At 36.1% G+C, this 19,739-nt stretch overlaps 1 protein-coding gene across 1 annotated transcript; it reads left to right on the top strand.

The window, feature by feature from the left end:
- Window positions 1-525: 525 nt before the first annotated feature.
- Window positions 526-17,952, top strand: LOC103325960 (putative LRR receptor-like serine/threonine-protein kinase At1g53430). The gene is made up of 24 exons (XM_008228154.3): window positions 526-1,926; window positions 2,076-2,256; window positions 4,386-4,457; window positions 4,532-4,600; window positions 5,566-5,637; window positions 5,732-5,803; window positions 5,917-5,988; window positions 6,090-6,161; window positions 6,254-6,325; window positions 6,419-6,490; window positions 6,575-6,646; window positions 6,961-7,032; window positions 7,233-7,289; window positions 13,843-13,905; window positions 13,985-14,020; window positions 14,171-14,208; window positions 14,363-14,739; window positions 14,861-15,056; window positions 15,632-15,772; window positions 16,002-16,120; window positions 16,249-16,459; window positions 16,578-16,815; window positions 17,031-17,181; window positions 17,412-17,952. The coding sequence occupies exons 1-24, from the start codon at window positions 1,827-1,829 to the stop codon at window positions 17,796-17,798; spliced, it is 3,012 nt and encodes a 1,003-aa protein (XP_008226376.2). The 5' UTR covers window positions 526-1,826; the 3' UTR covers window positions 17,799-17,952.
- The last annotated feature ends 1,787 nt before the right edge of the window (window positions 17,953-19,739 follow it).

Raw genomic sequence — 19,739 nt, 5'->3', positions numbered from 1 at the left:
ACGAAAAAAAATAATAATATATATATATATAAAAGAAGAAAAAAAGATGAAAATTCCACGAGAAATAGTCCGTTGGATGACTTGGACTTTTCCACACCTACCACTACTAGAAAAACAGTCGAACCTTTTATTGGAGACTAAAATAAAAACAGTCTCTATATAGAATGCTATTAGGGACTGATAAAAGAAATAGTCTCTATAAAATGATAATAGGGACTGATTCAATAATTTCCCATGACTAATAATTTTAAAAACTCGGAAATCCGTGCCTTCAGTATTAAAGAAATTATGTGTGATACTTTCATGTCAAATATATATTAAAAATATATAAATAAAAGACTCATTATACCAACTAAGTGAAATTATACGTATACCAAAATGGCTTTCCTCCTTTTTCTCATCCCAAGATTCCTACCTCTCTCTCTCTCTCTCTCTCTCTCTCTCAATTATTATTTTCTTAACCACACTCTCGTTTTTTTTTTTTTTTTTGGTGAAATGGGGCCAAGAAGGCCAAAACAAAAGAAACTAAACAGCCACAACTCTAGGCCTGGCCAGACTGCAAACATCAGCAGCAAGGCTCTCACGGACACAAGGAGGCGCGAGCTCCAACCGATGAAGGCCAGGAAACATACCATGACTCATGTGAGCCAAACCATCAGCAACACAGTTTTGCTCACGAAACACATGAGTGAGAGAACAAACCCAATCTTGCTGCAACTTCAACTTGCAACAACTTAGCAAGCTAAAGAGAGGATGAACCACACTCTCGTTTTACTTCCCAAGATTGCTACTGTTTCCTCCTTTTTCTCCTCTTTTCCTCCCATTACTCTCTCTCTCTCTCTCTCTCTCTCTCTCTCTCTCTCTCTCTCGTATTTTCTTAACAACTTTCTTGAAATTTCTCTCTTTTTCTGCTTCAAATCTATAAGCACCCCTTTTGTCTATTATTATTTTTGTTATAATTCTCGTCTTTTTCTTGATATTGTGTTGTGTCTGGATTTCTTGGTCTAGTTTTAAATTTAATTCTTGGTATTGTGTTTGTAAATCTAACTCATTGTCTGGTTTGGGCTAGATCTGTGTCATGTCTCTTACAAGTCTTTCATTTGAATGAGTTTTGCTTAGCGAATCATGGTTTTTGTTTGACTGGTTGTAGAAATATGGCACGGAATGATTAGAGGACCCATATAAAAGACACTGTTATAAGTCAATGCCTACTACTACATTAGGCACTGTTTTCAGTCCCCAAATATGTATGATTGCCCTCAGTCTCTTTTAGTCTTTTTTTTTTTAGTAGTGTACGTTGGAGAAAATTTAAAACAAGATTGAGTTATTCAGACAGATATAAAGAGTTTTGAACTTTATTTTTCTAATTAAATTGTAATTGACGACATTTAATTTTTAAACTCAAAAGATGTAAATAATGGAAAACTGAGAAAGGGGTGGAACTTTTATGTATTGATTATTATTCGGGTGATTACTTGTTTTAGTCAAAACAGCTTTATGTACAGTACGTGTGTGTTTGCATGCAGTGTCTAATCTCCTTGCTTTTTCTTTTTTTCTTTATATATTAAAAAAAAAAGGAGGTTAGACTATAAAGTGAGTGGATGAGAATAATAATTTTTTTAAAAAAGTATTTGACTTCAGTTTCAGTCCTTGAAGGCCTACTCGATCTTTCTGTGTCTATAAAAAGCTGATGTAAGCACCAATACTCTCCTCACAAATCCATCTTTCATACACACAATCGTACGATACCTCTTCATTCAAAAGCTCTCATTTGGGCACTGTTTTCCTCTTCAAATGTGGAAAGGTTTCCAATAGAAAATTAATTGATGAATATGTTCTTCCCTCGACCTTTTCTTCATTCTCTCTTGGTGGTGGTTTGCTTTGGAAATTTTGCTTTTGGAGTTACCCGATTGCCACGAGATGAAGGTATACGTATATATGATGCTTGGATTCATGACTTTGTAGTTCTTGTTTATTTAGACATTAATGGTAGTAATTGTATGAATGTGTAGAAATTGAGTATTGAGCATATGGTGTTAAATTATTGTTGCACTTTGTTTTATATATATATGTAGTACAAACTTTAGCTGACATAGCAAAGACACTGGGGAAGACGAACTGGGATTTCAGTGGAGATCCAGATCCATGCAACAATCAAAAACCATGGACTGATACCAATCCGGCCAAAGGATTTGAGTATGGCGTCACCTGTAATTGTTCCTTTGCCAATTCCACTGTCTGCCATATTACCAGCATGTAAACTTCTCTCTCTCTCTCTCTCTCTCTCTCCACCCAACACCAAATGATCTCATCGGGTTTATGTGGTTTACATGGATATGGTGGTGATGGTGTCACCCCTAAACAAAACTTTTTTGGGGAATATTAGATCATTGGCGATATATATGTATTATGTATATTAATTTTTTTTTTCCCTTTCAGAATTATCCCATTATATATATACTCCAAGAAAATTGCTATTTGTATAATACTAGTATACTCACGGTGGTCAAATTTTGATGACTTTAAATGAGCCTTTCTCATGTTGTCGGTGAAGAAGATAGTCCCAGCATTTTCTTACTCTTGTCCATATATCTGAAGTCTCAAAATTTAAAGTCCTTCGACTTTTGTGTTATATACATGGAATCCAACTTTTTCTTTTGGTTCTAACAGATTCTCTAACTTTCTAAGGTAGGAGAGCCTCTAATGTTATGCAAGTTTTAAATTACGAGAAATTCTTATGTCTACCTGCCATGTCTAGTGGATTGTTCGTTAATTCTCACAAAAGTAAGGATATCCTTTGATTTTAGTTCCACCTAAGGTTTAAAATATCGATGGTTTTGAAAATATCAGTGGTTTGAAAACATGGCAATTTTGATGGAAATATCGGAAAATTATCAATATTGGTAAAAATGGAATAAAAACAATGAAAATTGTAAGAAAAACTTTGAAATTTTTATTGAAATTTTGGAGGATGTTTATTTAGTCAATTATGTATTAGTTTCTCACAAAAAATTAAAAAGAAATGCATTACATGATTGGTTTAACTTATTTAAATTGATTATATAGCGAGCTGACAAACACCGAGAGTGTAGAAAATTTGTAGTAATTAATGAAATAATATTAAACACACCATATATTGCATGGTAATAAACATGAGTGACTTAGTACCACATAAAGTTTCTATAAGGTTCGAATTTTTCATTGTTTTCATCATCTTGATATTTTGGCCAAATGTCGTTGAAGCGTGTGAGAAATTATCAACGTCGATATTTCTTGATATTAATTATACTATATGTGTATGGATATGTTCCAAAACATTATAGATCCAAAAAAAGATAATATTGATGATATTTCTTTGATATTATCGATATTTTAGTTCTTGGTCCCACCGAACTCCACCCTAATTCTATCCCTATGAGAGTATGCTATTGTATACGCTCTTAAAAGCTCCTTAATTAAGTGACATGAGTAGTGTTGTGGTGGGTTATTTGCATATGCTTAAGTTAAATTTGACGTTGATACTGTTAGGAGTATTAGACTAATCAGTGATATCATCTCAGAATTTTTTGTCTGAAAGTGAAAGAAGAATCAGTGCATGAACCTTCCTTGATTGATTGACCCATGACCACTAGCACAGCTGTAAGTTTGTAGAGAGAGAGAGAGAGAGAGAGAGAGAGAGAGAGATGCTGATTTGGACATTTGGTTCTCTGGGGAATGCACGTCTATATCAATTAATTATTGATCATTTTCACATTGGCCCCCCAATTGACTTAAAATATCATCATGCCACCTCCAAAATAAGTGGGAATTAAAAGGGACTGTCGGCACCACATGGAGTTGGCTGTGGGGGTGGTTTAGGCCCAAAAACCATTTCCAGCAGCAAGGGTTGGCCAGTACAGCTGCTGGGGCTCATGAAACCAAGCCAGCCCTCAAGTGGCTATTGGGCTATTATATATGGGCTAACCTGATTAGGATATTATGAAGGAAGTTGAGATTTCATCTCAAAATTAATTAGGTAATGGGAGTAGCCCAATTCTTATAAGCCATTATTAGGTTTTTCAACTTTCCAATATGAGACTTTTTACTTTCATATTCTCACAGTTGGCATTGTTTCGGAACTTGTTGACAAAGCTGGCTTGCTTATTATCACTACAGAACAAATGCACATTAACTGTTTGTGTAATTGCAAGTTTTATTCTTCGTGACCAAAAAGTTGCAAGTTTTATTCTTTTTAAGGACATTGCCTGAGTTGAAGTCCAGTCTTTACCCTCTAAATAATTAACTGTTTTGGTCTCATATGTGTGGAAGCATTTCCTTTTAGTCACAGTCAGGTCTTTGTTAAATTGCAATTAAGATTTGAAACCTTGTTTTATGATGAAGCACAGAGTTATGAAGGCTCAGGATTTGCCAGGAACACTCCCAAAAGAGATGGCCAGGCTCAGCTATCTCGAAGAAATGTAAGCACGTTGTTACCTTACATGTATGTCCGTTGTCAATGGGAAAATGCCTCATTTCTTTCTTTCTCCTGCAGCGACCTCACCCGCAACTACCTGAGTGGTACCATCCCTCCAGAATGGGGCTCCCTTTCACTTGTCAACATGTACGGTCTTTTTTCGCTATGCATACATGCATGTGTGTGTTGATGTTCATGACATGTTCTTATTGTTTTAGTGGCGACTTTAATATTCTTTAGCCATTTCTTTCTTAAACTACAAACAGAGCCGGTCCATTGATTTTGGAGGCCATGTGCAAATATGGATGTCGAGGCCCTATATATACAAGTAGGAAAAAAAAAATCCATATAGAAATAAAAATTTATGACACGGGAAGAACACATTCGGAAAGAGCTTCTCAGAAAAATTTCTTTAGTCACCCTTCCAAATCACAGAGCTGATAAATTGATTTTCCAATTTCAATGCTTAGTGAATTCTCATATGAATAAAGGAGAGAGAAAAGAACTGTGATTTTGGGGAACGGGCTAAAGCTTGGGTTTTTACAATCCAAAATTTGATGGAAGATGGTGGTACACTGGTACTGAAGAGAAATGGCTTTATTTTGATGGAGGGGAGTGAGAAAGACTTATTGAAAGAGAAAAGAATGTTAGAATGGTTTTGCAGCTTGAGAGTTGGGAAGAGGAAGACACAAGTTTCAAACCATAGTAAATAAATAAAAAGAAGAGTTGCAGCGTGAGAGTTGGGAAGAGGAAAATGAATTAAATTAGAGCCTCTACTCTCTAAGTCGTAGAATTTGTTGATAATTAATATTCAATTCAATTTTGGTTTTGGTGCCTTGCATTTGGTGTTGTGGGGTGATATTTAATATTTCATGTTTTAGTTAATTTAATGGGTTGACTTGGAAAAATTTGAAGGCCCCTAAATTTTGGGGGCCCTGTGCGGTCACACACCTCGCACATCCCATGAGCCACCTTTGACTACAAATCTACTACGTGGATTTTGTTCATATTCATGGCCTTTGAGTGGCCATGAGCCATTTGAATCATAAATGTTGAATCTAACATATTTGTTGCATTCATTTTGATGGCCAAACACATGAGTTTTGTTGCAGTTCCCTTCTTGGAAACCGTTTGACCGGTCCTATCCCCAAAGAGCTTGGAGACATCACCACCCTGAAGCGTTTGTGAGTGTTGATTAGGCATTTGTTTCGTCTTTCCCCCACTTGATTTTATGGAATGATCTTTTTTAATCAATGGAATTGAATTTTCTTTGTGTAGGGACATCAGTATGAATAATTTCTCTGGCGAGCTCCCTCGGGAGCTTGGGAATTTGACCCTCATAGAAAGCATGTAAGATTGTCCTATTTCGAGTTTTATCCTGATAGACAGATGCTGGATATTTTCATCAGCAATCATCGACTTCTGTATCTTTAATATAATTGTTATGTCTCCTTCATGGTTAGGCTTCTTAACTCAAATAATTTTACTGGGGAGTTGCCAGATACATTTGGAAATCTTATCACACTAAAAGACTTGTAAGCTTCTGTACTTTTTTCTTAAAGGTTTCCTAAAAGCACCCAAATACCGCATTATAGTATTAATTGGTACTATTTTCCTTTTGCCAATCATTATGCAGCCGGGTGGGTGACAGTCACTTTTCTGGGCAGATACCTGATTTTATAAAGAACTGGACAAATCTTGACAAACTGTGAGTTTTTGTTGTTGTTGTTGTTGTTATCTTTGCTGCTACTTGATTCTGAATATTATCACTAATTCAAATGTTATGACTTGTTACAACAGAGTGATTCAGGCTAGTGGTTTGACGGGGCCAATTCCTTCCGGCATTTCTCTTTTAACAAAATTAACTGACTTGTTAGTATGGATTTTGATTTTGTATCTATTTATAAATACAAAACAAATTAGCAACTCTGTAATCTATGTTCATTGCTCGATTTTAACATGCAGGAGAATTACTGACTTGAGTCAGCCTGAAGCACACTTTCCTCCACTTGAGAATATGAAAGGCATGAAGACACTGTGAGTTAATGCTTCCATGAATCACAATTTCTGTCTGTACCTGAAGTCTTTTGCAAACTCAAAATGTTAATGTCCCTGTTACAGGATTTTGAGGAGTTGCAATATAACTGGACAGCTACCTCCATATCTCCGGAACATGAAGAATTTGAAAACTTTGTTAGTACAAATGTCTTTGTTCCTTTTTATTTTTTTTATTATTTCTGTCTTCAGATAAATAAATTATCTTCTTTCTAGATACTATTCTAATAACTCAAGGATTATTAAATGACTTTGACGATGTTGGAGGGCCCTATTTTTACGTAATCAACACAATCACACACATGTACGTAGGCATACACAAAAGCATATCCTGGCATCGATTTTACACTTACCTGCATCCTGGAGTGATTTTATTATTATTATTATTAAGTTAAATAATGTTTCTCTCGAGGGGAGCATATCTGAAATGCATTTGTTACTGGTTTGTGCAGAGACCTCAGCTTTAACAAGCTAACCGGGGAAATTCCAAGCAGCTTTGTTGCTCTAACAGAAGTGAAATATATGTAAGCAATTTGAATAACAAATCTTGACTTTATTACAAGAAAACTCAAGCAGACATTCATTGCTTGCAGGGCAGCTTTGTCACACCCCTGCCCTACAAGCTGGTCGTGTTAATCATGCTTAGCATTCTAGTAATTCATTGCTTTTGTGTATACCCCTTTCTAGTAATTTATGCCGTTTTTCCTGTACCAATTATGTTCAGATTCTTAACTGGAAACTTGCTAACTGGACCCGTGCCTACTTGGACCAAAAAAGAAGTGTAAGCTTCTCTTCCAAAGTCTAGTCTTTAGTTATTTAGTAAAGAGTTTTATGTTGTCTATTACTGGATAAAGCATAGTGCATTCGTTATGACATGACTTTTCATAATAGAGCTTGACATACAATTATATTCATGAAATAGGCATTAATGTACATTCTTTATAAGTATCTTAAAATGTTCCCTAACTTTTATGATCCCTAAGCTTTTTCCAAGGTTTCCCTCATATCTCCAAAGCATTCTCTGCATAAATTGGTAGAGCAGCCATGCTACATGGCACTTAGAAAACAACATGTTCATAAAATGAGCGTGGAAGAAATGAGAATGTCAAGATGGATGTGTCACGTGTGGGAAGACAAGGAAGGTGTTGGAATATAGTAGGTGAGATTAGTGTTTGTGATGCTCTGATACCGTTGTTGGTTTATGTGTGAAGGGTTTTAGGACAATAGAACAATAGTTGACCAAACACCTTAAACTGCTTAACTTTAAAGTTAAATAGGTTTTTGGCCAAAAAAGCAATCCCAAACAAGACCTTAAATTGGTGAGCTTATTTATAGGCATTCTTTGCCAACGTCATGGTCCACCGACTTGGGCCTTTTTTCCCTAGCCACAAGTGTGTGTCTTCATCTGGAATATTCTATATTGTATAATATTATTTTTGTGGCTATTGTTTAGCCACCATGCTCCACTGCCTTAATCTAGCAACATGAGTTTTCTTGCTTCTAGAAAGTTCTTACAACTTCAATTCTCCACAACTCTAGAATTGTCCTTGTATTCATGATTTTTCTAGAACCGTGTAGAACACAAATGGACATTATTTTTCAACACTCCTCCTCAATGTATATTTGTGTTTTTCCGAGCATGCACCTCATGAAGCTAGCATTGACGAACATTTAGTTGATGTTGCAGTTCCTTGTTCGTATGACAATTTCTTCATTTGTAGTTACCTTGATAATTCTTCGCCGAAAATATATTTTTTTTCTTCTTAACGCCCAATTTTTTTTAGTTTCAACATTCAGGCTTCTTATTCTTTTTTCGGGTGCCTTGACTTTTTGCACACCCCATGGAGGAAAGTTTTTCCTCTCATGCCCATCTCTTTTATTTTTACTATCTCCTCCTCTAGAACTTTTTCTCAATCTCCTTCCCAATTTTTAGATTTCTTGAAACCTTGAATTGAGTATTGATAACACGTACCTTGCTTCCTTAGAATCAGCCCATGCACCCATAGTTGATCGAACATGGCTCTGATAGAGATTCGAGTCGATCCTTACACCTAAAGCGATCGAACCAGCTCTGGCGCCCAATGCGATCGAACCAGCTCTGACGCCCAATGTGATCAAACCATCTCTAATACCACTTGTTGAAATATAGTAGGTGAGATGAGTGTTTGTGATGCTCTGATACCATTGTTGGTTTATGTGTGAAGGGATTTAAGACAATAGGACAATAGTTGAACAAAGTGATTTATTATATTGGAGGAGAATAATACATAGCTTGGTGTAGGCTAATTAGCCTCCTTCTTAGCTTATTGGCTTACACTTGATTTAGAATAGTTTGAGCTATTTGGCCCTTCACACTTAGATTGGTGAGCTTATTGGCTCCTCAACATAGTTTTGTTTGGATAGCTCTTGGCTCCATTAGTTTGGGAGTTCTTTTTGTTAGACTCCACCTTGCTTTGTTGCATTGCATGCCTTTTTATAGGCATTCTTTGCAGACATCATGGTCCACCGACTTGGCATTTTTTTCTCCAGCCATAAGGGTGTGGCTTCATCTAGAATATTCTATATTGTATAATATACAATATTTTTTGTGGCTATTGTTTAGCCATCGTGCTTCACTGCCATAATCTAGCAACATGAGTTTTCTTGCTTCTAGAAAGTTCTTCCAATTTCAATTCTCTTTGTCTAGCCAACATAGTATGTTCTCCATAACTCTAGAATAATCCTTGTGTTCATGATTCTTCTTGAACTGTGTAGAATAAAAATGGACATTATTTTTCAATAGAAGGATAAGATTCGACATTGAAGGTAGTTCCAAGGGAAATTTGAAGGACGAGGAAATTTGAAAGTGAACTTGGCTTAACTTGGACAGTTGTAAGAGCTTAGGGCACCTATGACTGTGTATGGTGTTTTAACATTGGATTTTTAGAATTAACTCTCGCTAGAATTTATATAAAAAACTTCAATCCAACCATGTAAATACAATCAAACAATATGGGTAGAATATTTTCGGATATATTTCATTATCTAAAAGGATGTATTTATAATATAAGGTTGTAACCCTAGTATGGTTATACAAGGAAATTAAATAAAATCATAATTACACAATATCTGTACAAAATGGAAAGAAATAGAATCCTAATAGACTAGGAAATAAATCTCCTAATTAAGCTATGATCTCGCTAACACTCCCCCTCAAGTAGGAGCAAATATGTCACGCATGCCTAACTTGTCAGACGAGTTAAGAAAGACAGTAGTAGACACAACTTTCGTAAATACATCTGCCAGTTGATTCTCAGATGATATAAACGGAAAAAAAACCATCTCAACATCCACCTTCTCTTTAATAAAATGTCGATAAACCTCCACGTGCTTTGTATGATCATGTTGCACAGGGTAATGAGCAATTGCAATTGCAGCTTTGTTATCACAATACAAATCCATTGGTTTCTAGGGCTCAAACCCAAGATCTCTCAACAATCTCCTCAACCGTAGTAACTCACACACACCTTAAGTCATCCCATGATACTCGGCTTCGGCACTAGACAGAGACACCACTTTTTTCCTTTTACTCCTCCAAGTAACAAGATTACCACAAATAAATGTAAAATACCTAGACGTAGAACGTCTATCAGTGACTGAACCAGCCCAATCAGCATATGTATATCCTTCTTTTTACTCCTCCAAGTAACAAGATTACCACAAATAAATGTAAAATACCCAGACGTAGAACGTCTATCAGTGACTGAACTAGCCCAATCAGCATCTGTATATCCTTTCACATCTGTATGACCATACTTGAAAAACATTAACCCATTGTCAGGAGTTACTTTCACATACCTCAAAATACACATCACATCATCGATATGATCTTCACTAGGAAAATGCATAAATTGACTCCTTACACTCATTGCATATGAAATATTGGGACGTGTATGAGCTAATAAATCAATTTCCCCACAAGTCATTGATAACATTATTTATCAGTCGGGGCTTAATCAGGATACAACCCCAACTTATGATTCTGTTCACTAAGGGTATCAATTGGTTCACAATCCAACATTTTAGTTTCTGCAAGTAAATCCAAAACATATTTTCTTTGGGATAAAAAGATATCACGTTTAGATATGGCAACTTCAATTCCAAGAAAGTACTTCAATTCACCCAATGATTTCATCTTAAGCTCAGAAGCCAAATACTTATGAAGATTTTTCATTTATGCCTGATCATCTCTAGTTATAATCATATCATCAACATAAATAATTAATATTGTCAATTTACCTTTATGACACTTTAGAAACAAAGTATGATTTGAGTTACTCTGCACATACCCAAATTTCTTCATAGATATTACAAACCTCCCAAACCATGCTCTTGGAGACCGCTTACCAGGAGGAACATCCATGTATATTTCTTCCTTGAGGTCATAATGTAGGAACGCATTCTTTACATCAAATTGTAACAATGCAAGTCACGATTAGCAGCCAGGGACAAGAGCACGCGTACAATATTGAGTTTTGTTAATAGAGTAAAGGTCTCCAAATAATCAACTCCATAAGTTTGAGAATAACCTTGTGCTACCAATCTAGCCTTATAACGGTTAATGAAACCGGTAGCTTTATGTTTCAAAGTAAACACCCATTTGCACCCAACAACTTTCTTCCTTCTTAGTAAAGTGACTAAATCCCAAGTTTCATTCTTGTCCAAAGCTTCCATTTCAACATTCATGACATCTATCCATTTGGTGTCAGAAAGAGCATCTTCTAGCTTAGTTAGCACACATATACTAGATAATTGACACAAATATGATGCATATGACTTAGACAAAAGATGAGTTGACATATAATGACTAATGAGATATTTAGACTTGACATGTATATTAGGAGAATATTGTACTTTGGGTTTGCCACGAGTGGTTCGTTGCAGTAACTGACAAGTTGACACAGATATATCATCAGAAATTACCTCACTTGATGCACTATCACGAGTAGACTGGGGCACTGGCATGGCAGAGGGGTATGACATCGAGCTAATCCATATAAGAATCACTGTCACTATTTTCAGATACAAGCAACCGGTCGCTTGCTTCAGTGCTACCAGCTATTTCAACACCGAGAGCACCTGCTTCATCTCCAAATATGGGAGATCGGTTGAGTTCTAAAGGACGACCTGTCGTTTCTTCACAGAGACCACATGTTTCATCTACATATATGGGTGACCGGTGGCTTGCTTCAGTGCGACTGGTCGCTTCCTTCCGGAGAGTAGTATATTCAAACACATCATTTTCCAATTTAAGTTCAAGATTCTCTAATCCAAGACTCTCCAATTCACTCCTCATCTCCCCTTGAATTGGAAAGGAAGGAGAAACATAATAAGGCACTTCTTCATGAAAAGTCACATCCAAAGTAACATGCACTTTCTTGGTAGATAGATGATAGCACTTATAACCCTTATGAGTAGAAGAGTAGCAAATAAATACACAACGTAGAGCACAAGGATCAAGTTTACTCCGTTTATGAGAGTAGACATGAACATAGACAACACACCCAAAAACTTTAGGGGGCGACTTGGAGACGGAGACAGGGGAAACATATTTACTAAACACATCATGCGGAGTCTTGAAATCAAGAACTCGGCTAGGAATAGGATTATTCAAATAGGCAGCAGACAGAACAGTATGCCCCCAAAGATGATGGGGAACATACATATCCAATATGAGTGAGCGGGCAACTTCAAGCAATTGTTGGTTCTTTCTTTCAGACACACAATTTTGTTGAGGGGTATAAGAGGTTGTCATTTGGTAAAAAATACCTTGAGCACGAAAAAAATAAGCCAAAGTATTATTCACATATTCTCCTCAATTATCAGTCCAGAATACTTTGACCCAAGCTTGAAATTGAGTAGACACCATAGTATGAAACTCTGGAATGATGTAAGCAACATCATGTTTATTTTTCAGCAAGAAAACCCAAGTAAGTCAGGTATAATCATAAAAAATGTGATGAACCAACGAAATTCGTTCGAAGTAACGTGAGCCAAATCCCACACATGATAATGCACTAAATCAAAAGGTTTTGTAGCTTTACTGTCACTCAAAGGAAACACAGTGCGATGACTCTTGGCCAAAATACATGTCTCATACTTAAAACTGGACTCATCACAAGAGCATAATAAAGATGGAAAACAGACACTGGAGGTAGCCAAACGACAGGTGTCCCAAGCGACGATACCATAACCAAATTTGTTGTTTGTCTTTGACACTGCAAATTTGAACAGTACTAACGACACGATCACAAACTGGTGCAGAATGCAATGTCAAATAATATAACCACCCTTATCTGTTTACCACCCAATCGTCTCGTGAGTCTTGAGATAATGAAAAGAGCAATGTGTAGGATAGAAAATAGCAGAAGCATGAAGTCTATCAAGTAATCGACCAACAAATAAAAAGTTATAATGGATATTGGGAACTAGTAACACACGAGACAAAGACAGAGTAGGAGTGAGAGAGATTGTGCCCTCACCAGTAATTGGAGAGCACTAGTTATGTATGAGTCACGGGTGTTACAAGACAACTCATCAAAAAATTTAGCATCGTAAGTCATATGATCAGAAGCACTAATGTCAATTATCCAAGTATTGGAGCTAGTACCTGGAATATAGTCAGAAACACTCAAATTTGCAGAAGCAATAGAACAACACCAACAATGGAGTTATCACCCGTGATTGTAGCAGAAACTCAACAGATCACGATAGAGTACACAGTGGAATACAACATAGGCACAAATACGATAGATGCACGAAGATATGCACGAACACGACAGAGTACACAGCAGAACACAGTAGATGCATAAATACAGCAGATGCACAAAGACATGAATGACATGAACATAGTAGAGGCATGAATATTACAATACAACACACAAACCCATGAGGGCACACACGGCACAGGTAGAAAAAAATATGGGGCTAGAACACGGGTGGGCACAACACATAGGTTACTAGAAAGTCGGCTATGATACTAAGTCAAATAATATGGGTAGAATATTTTCAAATATGTTTCATTCTCCAAAAGGAGGTATTTATAATACAAGGTTATAATCCTAGTAGGGTTATATAAGGAAATAAGATAAAATCATAATTACACAATATTTGTACAAAATGGAAAGAAATAGAGTCCTAATAGACTGGGAAATAAATCTCCTAATTAAGCTAGGATCTCGCTAACAAATACCTACCTCATACTGCTGCATTTGGAAATTTTATTTTTTATTCTCATTCTGCTCCTCATTTTATTTTCTATTCTCATACTGCTGCATTTGGAAATTTTTGTGCAGTGATCTTTCATATAACAAATTCACCATAGGGGCTACAGGTTGTCCATCACAACGCAGCAACCTGTAAGAATGTCTTCATTAGCTTGAGTTTACTGTGTTTGTGTCTTGTAACCAATTTTTCAATTTTTGTTAATTTCTACAGGAACTTGTTTGAAAGCTTTTCAGATGCCAATAGTTCGTAAGTTACAAATTAATCCTCTGAAAACATGCATAGATAAATTTACTTGGCATTCCAACTGTGTATTCTTCATTTTTATTATACAACTTATTTTCATTTATGATGTTATCTTGCTGACTTCTTCTGGATCCTGCTGCATTCTCGTATCAGAAAAACTACATGTTTGGAAATTCCAAAATGTCCACAAAGTAAGTTGGGTTTCCACATATTGCTTCAAGATATGCCCATAGTCCTTTGCTTAAGATGTCGACTAATCCTCTGACAATTCCTTTGAAATGAAATAGAAGAGAAAGAAGAAATCTCTCTGTATGGCCATTAATCCCCTTTTGCTTTCTGTTGTAGCTGGGTACGAATTCCGTATAAATTGTGGTGGAGAAGCAGTAACTGTTAATGGGTTCAAGTTTGATGATGACAAAGATTGGGCTGGACCTTCTTCATTTCGCCAAACCTCACCAAATTGGGCTTTAAGCAGCACTGGTTACTTTATTGATGATGACCGTCCTGAAGACACCTTCATCCAAACTAATAAATCTATACTCTCTATGGCAAACCCAGAACTGTACACGCATGCACGCCTCTCTCCCATCTCTCTAACTTACTATGGGTTTTGTCTGAGAAATGGAAACTACTTTGTAAACCTCCATTTTGCAGAGACAGAGTTTACAAATAACAAATCATATAAAAGCCTGGGAAGGCGTATATTTGATGTTTACATTCAGGTAAAGGTCAACAGACACTGTTTAGTTCCTGGTCAATTCAAATGTTTATGAATTTCTAGTAATAACTTGTAAACAACATTACGATCATGAAATGTTATGTAACAAAACTAGGATATTGCAGGGGAGACTAGTGGAGCAGGATTTCAATATTGTGGATAAAGCTGGTGGGGTTGGTACTGCAGTCATAATGAACTATACTGCTCGTGTAACTAATGGTACCTTGGAGATCCGTTTCTATTGGGCTGGGAAAGGGACGACCGGTATCCCTCTTAGAGGAGTTTATGGTCCTCTTATATCAGCTATTTCTGTAAAAAATGGTAAGTTTACATTGTTATGATCTTCTTCTAATTACTACTTAGACCATTGGGAGTTTCTCATATGTAAATATCATGTTAGGCATTAATATTTCAACACAATTAAGAGATCCGCCTTTAGTTCTGCAGGGGAACTGATCAGGACTGTATGGTGCTCAATAAATTGATTGCACCCCATCATTGGAGCTCTAAGTCTTCATAATTTTTTCCCTTGTATTGCCACAAAAATGCATCTATGTATTTTCCCCCTTTCTTTCTGTTTTACCTAGTTCGAATCAAGTCTTGAAGAAATGTTCTCTATTCAAATTTCCTATCACATAACTGATTAATGCAGTTCTTTGTATGGGACTGGTATGTGCTTTTAAATGCAACTTCAAGGATTTTTTAATTTTTTACATTAAAACTGTCCTTTTCACCTAAGCAAACATATAATATTTACATGGCAGCGGAACAATTTCGTTTACTATCTACTTAACGTTTCCCAAGACAGATGCAATTCCGTTGAATCTTTTTTTTTCTTTGTGCATTTCTTACCCATTACATTTGCATTTACTCTAATAAAGCTATTCTTCTTCCAGCCGAATATGTACCTGGTGGAAGTGGCATATCTGTAGGTGCAATAGTTGGAATTGTGGCTGGAGGAGTCTTCATTATATTACTGATTTTTGGTGTTCTTTGGAGGAGAGGCCACCTAGGACAAGAAAATACTTTGGAGGATGGTACGCACAGTATATTTATTTAGATATTGAACTTTCTGACGCCTTGATTGATGCTGCTAGAATATATTATACTGTTGAAACCTTTGATGCAAGGTGTGCCTACCTATAGGTCCAGTTACTTGTTAAATTCTAGGCCTTGAATCAGTCGCATGATATTAAGAAATAAAAATGCTACTAATATGAAATTCGTGTAGACACAATTTCTTATATGAGTTTGCTTCTTACGCAGATTTAAAGGGCGTGGACCTGCAAACTGGTAAATTTAGCTTCAGGCAACTCAAAGCTGCCACAAACAACTTTGACAAAGCCAATAAGATTGGAGAAGGTGGTTTTGGATCTGTTTACAAGGTATTCTGCGGAACCAATATTTCTATTTATTTATTGCTGTTGGGCTAACTTGACTAATTGTAAGCATTCTTATATAAAGTTGCTCTGCTTTTTAGTGAAGGGATTTTGACTTCGTTTCTCAAATGCAGGGCCTTCTGTCAGATGGCACCGTAATTGCTGTCAAGCAGCTTTCTTCCAAATCAAAGCAAGGGAATCGTGAATTCGTGAATGAGATAGGCATGATTTCTGCTCTGCAACACCCTCATCTTGTCAAGCTTCACGGATGCTGTATTGAAGGAAATCAACTATTGCTTGTCTATGAGTACATGGAAAATAATAGCCTTGCTCGTGCTTTGTTTGGTAAATATTACTCTTGTATGCCTAAACTTCATTTGGTTCATGCAGATGGGTATAAAAGATCGTATACATAAAAAAGATGTCCCTTATAACTAACTTTAAGTAATTTGACAAATTGAAGGGCAACAAGAAAGTCAGTTGAAGTTGGATTGGCCAACAAGGCACAAGATCTGTGTTGGTATAGCAAGAGGTTTGGCTTACCTCCACGAGGAATCAAGATTGAAGGTCGTTCATAGAGACATCAAGGCTACTAATGTGCTGCTTGATAAAAATCTTACCCCAAAGATATCTGACTTTGGATTGGCCAAGCTTGATGAAGAGGATAATACACACATTAGCACCCGTATTGCTGGAACTTAGTGAGTCCCTGTGATATATATTTTTTTTCTTCTTATACTTTTATTTTGATTTCTTCCACCCCGACGATGGGTCCATAGAAATAGGAAATAGATGGAGGTTTCTCTACCTTGTATAAGTTTCAAACTTAACTAAATCTGTACTGTTAAAGAAACTTCGAAGTATTTTAGTATTTTGCTAAGCTAAATATGGGGAAATGATGAGCGATTTTTTGCAGTGGATATATGGCGCCTGAATATGCAATGCGGGGTTATCTGACTGACAAAGCAGATGTTTATAGCTATGGAATTCTTGTATTGGAAATTGTTAGTGGGAGGAACAACACCACTTACAGAGGAAAGGAAAAAAGCTTTTATCTTCTTGATTGGGTAAAATGATTCTATTGCTTCCTTATTTAAAGTTAAATTTAATCTGATACTGTTGATCTCTATTCTATGTTTGTGGCTGAGAGAAAGTGACTGATACTGCAATAGTTTTAATGATGATACAGAATCAAGTCTGGCTTCATTTGACATTATCTTTCTCTGACAATATATGTAAGATCAGTGAAATTATTTGTAAAGATCGACAAATTATCTCTGACAATATATGTTTCTAGGCACAACTACTAAAAGGGCAAGGGAATTTGATGGACATGGTGGATCCAAGGTTGGGCTCAGACTTCAACAAAGAAGAGATGATGCTTACAATCAATGTGGCTCTCCTCTGCTGCAATGTCACTTCGACAGTTAGGCCTACCATGTCTTCAGTTGTGAGCATGCTTGAAGGCAGGGCTGCTGTTCAGGAATTGGTCTCAGATCCAAATGCCTCAAGTTTTGAGATCGAAGCAATGAGGAAACATTTTCAATCCAGTTTCGGAAGGAACACCGGCGAGAGCCAGACACAAACTGCGTCAACTGAAGGGCCCTGGACCGTTTCGTCTTCATCTGCTCATGATCTCTATCCAGTCAAGCCTGATTCAACTTACTGGGACAACAGAAAATAGAGAAACTGAGCAAACTTTCTTCATTCTCAAACTTTTATGTTCATGTATCATTTCTACTCCCTCTCTAAATACACACACATATATTTTTTGTTTGGCAAGATAGCTGAAAGAATAATATAGATGTTTCTACAGAATGGTAATTTTAAATTTAGAATACCTTGGATCTACTTTGATACAGCACAGAAGCTGGTATATTATATATTTTGAAAGAGAATGGTGGAAAATCAGCATTCTGCTACAAAACAATGTTGCTTTGAACTTGTCATGCAATATCAATATGAGTGTTGGAAGGCATGAACTAGCAGATTAGGCTTAGACAGCTAAAGGAGATACGATGAAGTCATCTTTGGTAGCCCTTCCAATGAGCCAACAACCCCAAGTGGACAATAGGCCTTTTTCTGTAACTTTTTGCGTCTCTTCAGAATTCTAAATTCTATGTTGTACAGCCAATAGAAGGGCAATAATGCTAGAAGGAGCATTTCTGAACTAATTTAGAATTGAACCCTTTTGGTAACGGCCTGACAAATCCAAGTTCCAACCCATTTGTGATCTTAATTATTTTTGTTTTGAAACGTCATTTGTAATCCCAATTAATGCAGATGGTGCAACCTATATGTGCATACAAAATCATTTACACACGTAACCATAGTGATGGACCCATAAACTTTTTTTTCGTGAGGGAAAAAATATAATCAATTGCAAGAAACTACATCAAACACCTTATTTCCATGTTACGAAAAATATCAATGGATGGAATTTCTTGGCTAGATTAATACTCACCCTAACATGAATCCTTCGGTATCTAACCTTCTTAAAATCACTTTGTCTTAGGTCCTTGTTTGGTGATGAATCTATTATTTATTCTCACCAAATTCATATGAACTCTTTTTTTGAGTTATTTATACTAACACCCTTGAGGTTTTCGGTATTTTTACAAAACCTCATGAGGAGGTTTCATATTGTTTTTTTTTTTTGGGAAAATAACACAAGGTGTCCCCACTCTCAAAGAGTGGGATTAATTCTCCTTAGGAGTTCGGCTTGCCCCTAATCACAAAGTGCTTCCAACGAGTTTCGAACCCCTGCCATTGAGGCACTAGATAGCTCACCAGTTGAAGGTGGCAATTTGCCAAAGTGCTTTCATATTCACAAAACCCATTTTCGTTGATTTTTCGTCCGAAGATTAATGATTTTATATATAAAAAATTTCTCCAAATGACAATGTTAGCCATTGAAATTAGATTGCACATGCATTCATTGAGGTTAATTTTGTCATTTGCATAAGTTTTTTTTTAATGAAATGAAATCATCAGTATCATGGGGTTTTCGTGTAATTTTTGAAACTTCATGGGTTTTGTGAAAACACCGAAAACCTCAATGGGTGTTTGTGTGAATAACTCTTTTATTATTTATTATCTATATATATAAAGCAAAAGGCAAAGAATGATGAAACATTCAAAATACCAGAAAATGCTCTTAGTTAATCCAAACATTAAGAAATTAAAATTATTAATAAAATGTGGATAATATGATAAATTCACACTTTTTCATATTAAAATTAAAAGAAAAATCAGATAATGAATCCTATTTTTATGGAACACAACTACCCATTATTATTTTTAATTCTAAATTTTTTTTTAATTCTTTTAAAAAAAAAACCTCTTGTAGGCACGGAAGCGCGTGCAGAGAGGCTAGTTTTTATAATATACCAAGAGGATTAAACTTTAATAAAGTGAGAAAAACGTACAGGGCATAAACATTAGCCAATTTGCTCGTCAAGGCAATAAAGGAAAAGTGAATAACCACCAAATTAGTTATATAGAATGGAAAAGTTCTCAAAAGGGAGATTAATTTCGTTTATGTATTTATGGAAAGGAGAAAAGGAAGAAACAGGAAAGTTCCCATTGCTCTAATCGATATCTTTGGAATCTAATTACTTCACCA

The sequence above is a fragment of the Prunus mume genome, linkage group LG3 (genome assembly GCF_029339155.1).
Source record: "Prunus mume cultivar Tortuosa linkage group LG3, ASM2933915v1, whole genome shotgun sequence".
In the NCBI taxonomy this organism is placed as follows: domain Eukaryota; kingdom Viridiplantae; phylum Streptophyta; class Magnoliopsida; order Rosales; family Rosaceae; genus Prunus; species Prunus mume.
The sequence above is the reverse complement of the archived record's forward strand: the minus strand, read 5'-3'. Positions and strand labels throughout refer to the sequence as shown.

What these genes read in the sequence shown, in the direction of transcription:
- LOC103325960 (XM_008228154.3), top strand. Translation starts at nt 1,827, where the DNA reads ATGAATATGTTCTTCCCTCGACCTTTTCTTCATTCTCTCTTGGTGGTG. An exon ending in AGAAAATACTTTGGAGGATG is followed by an intron (nt 15,773 to 16,001) that starts GTACGCACAGTA and finishes CTTCTTACGCAG; the next exon opens with ATTTAAAGGGCGTGGACCTG. An exon ending in GTTTTGGATCTGTTTACAAG is followed by an intron (nt 16,121 to 16,248) that starts GTATTCTGCGGA and finishes TCTCAAATGCAG; the next exon opens with GGCCTTCTGTCAGATGGCAC.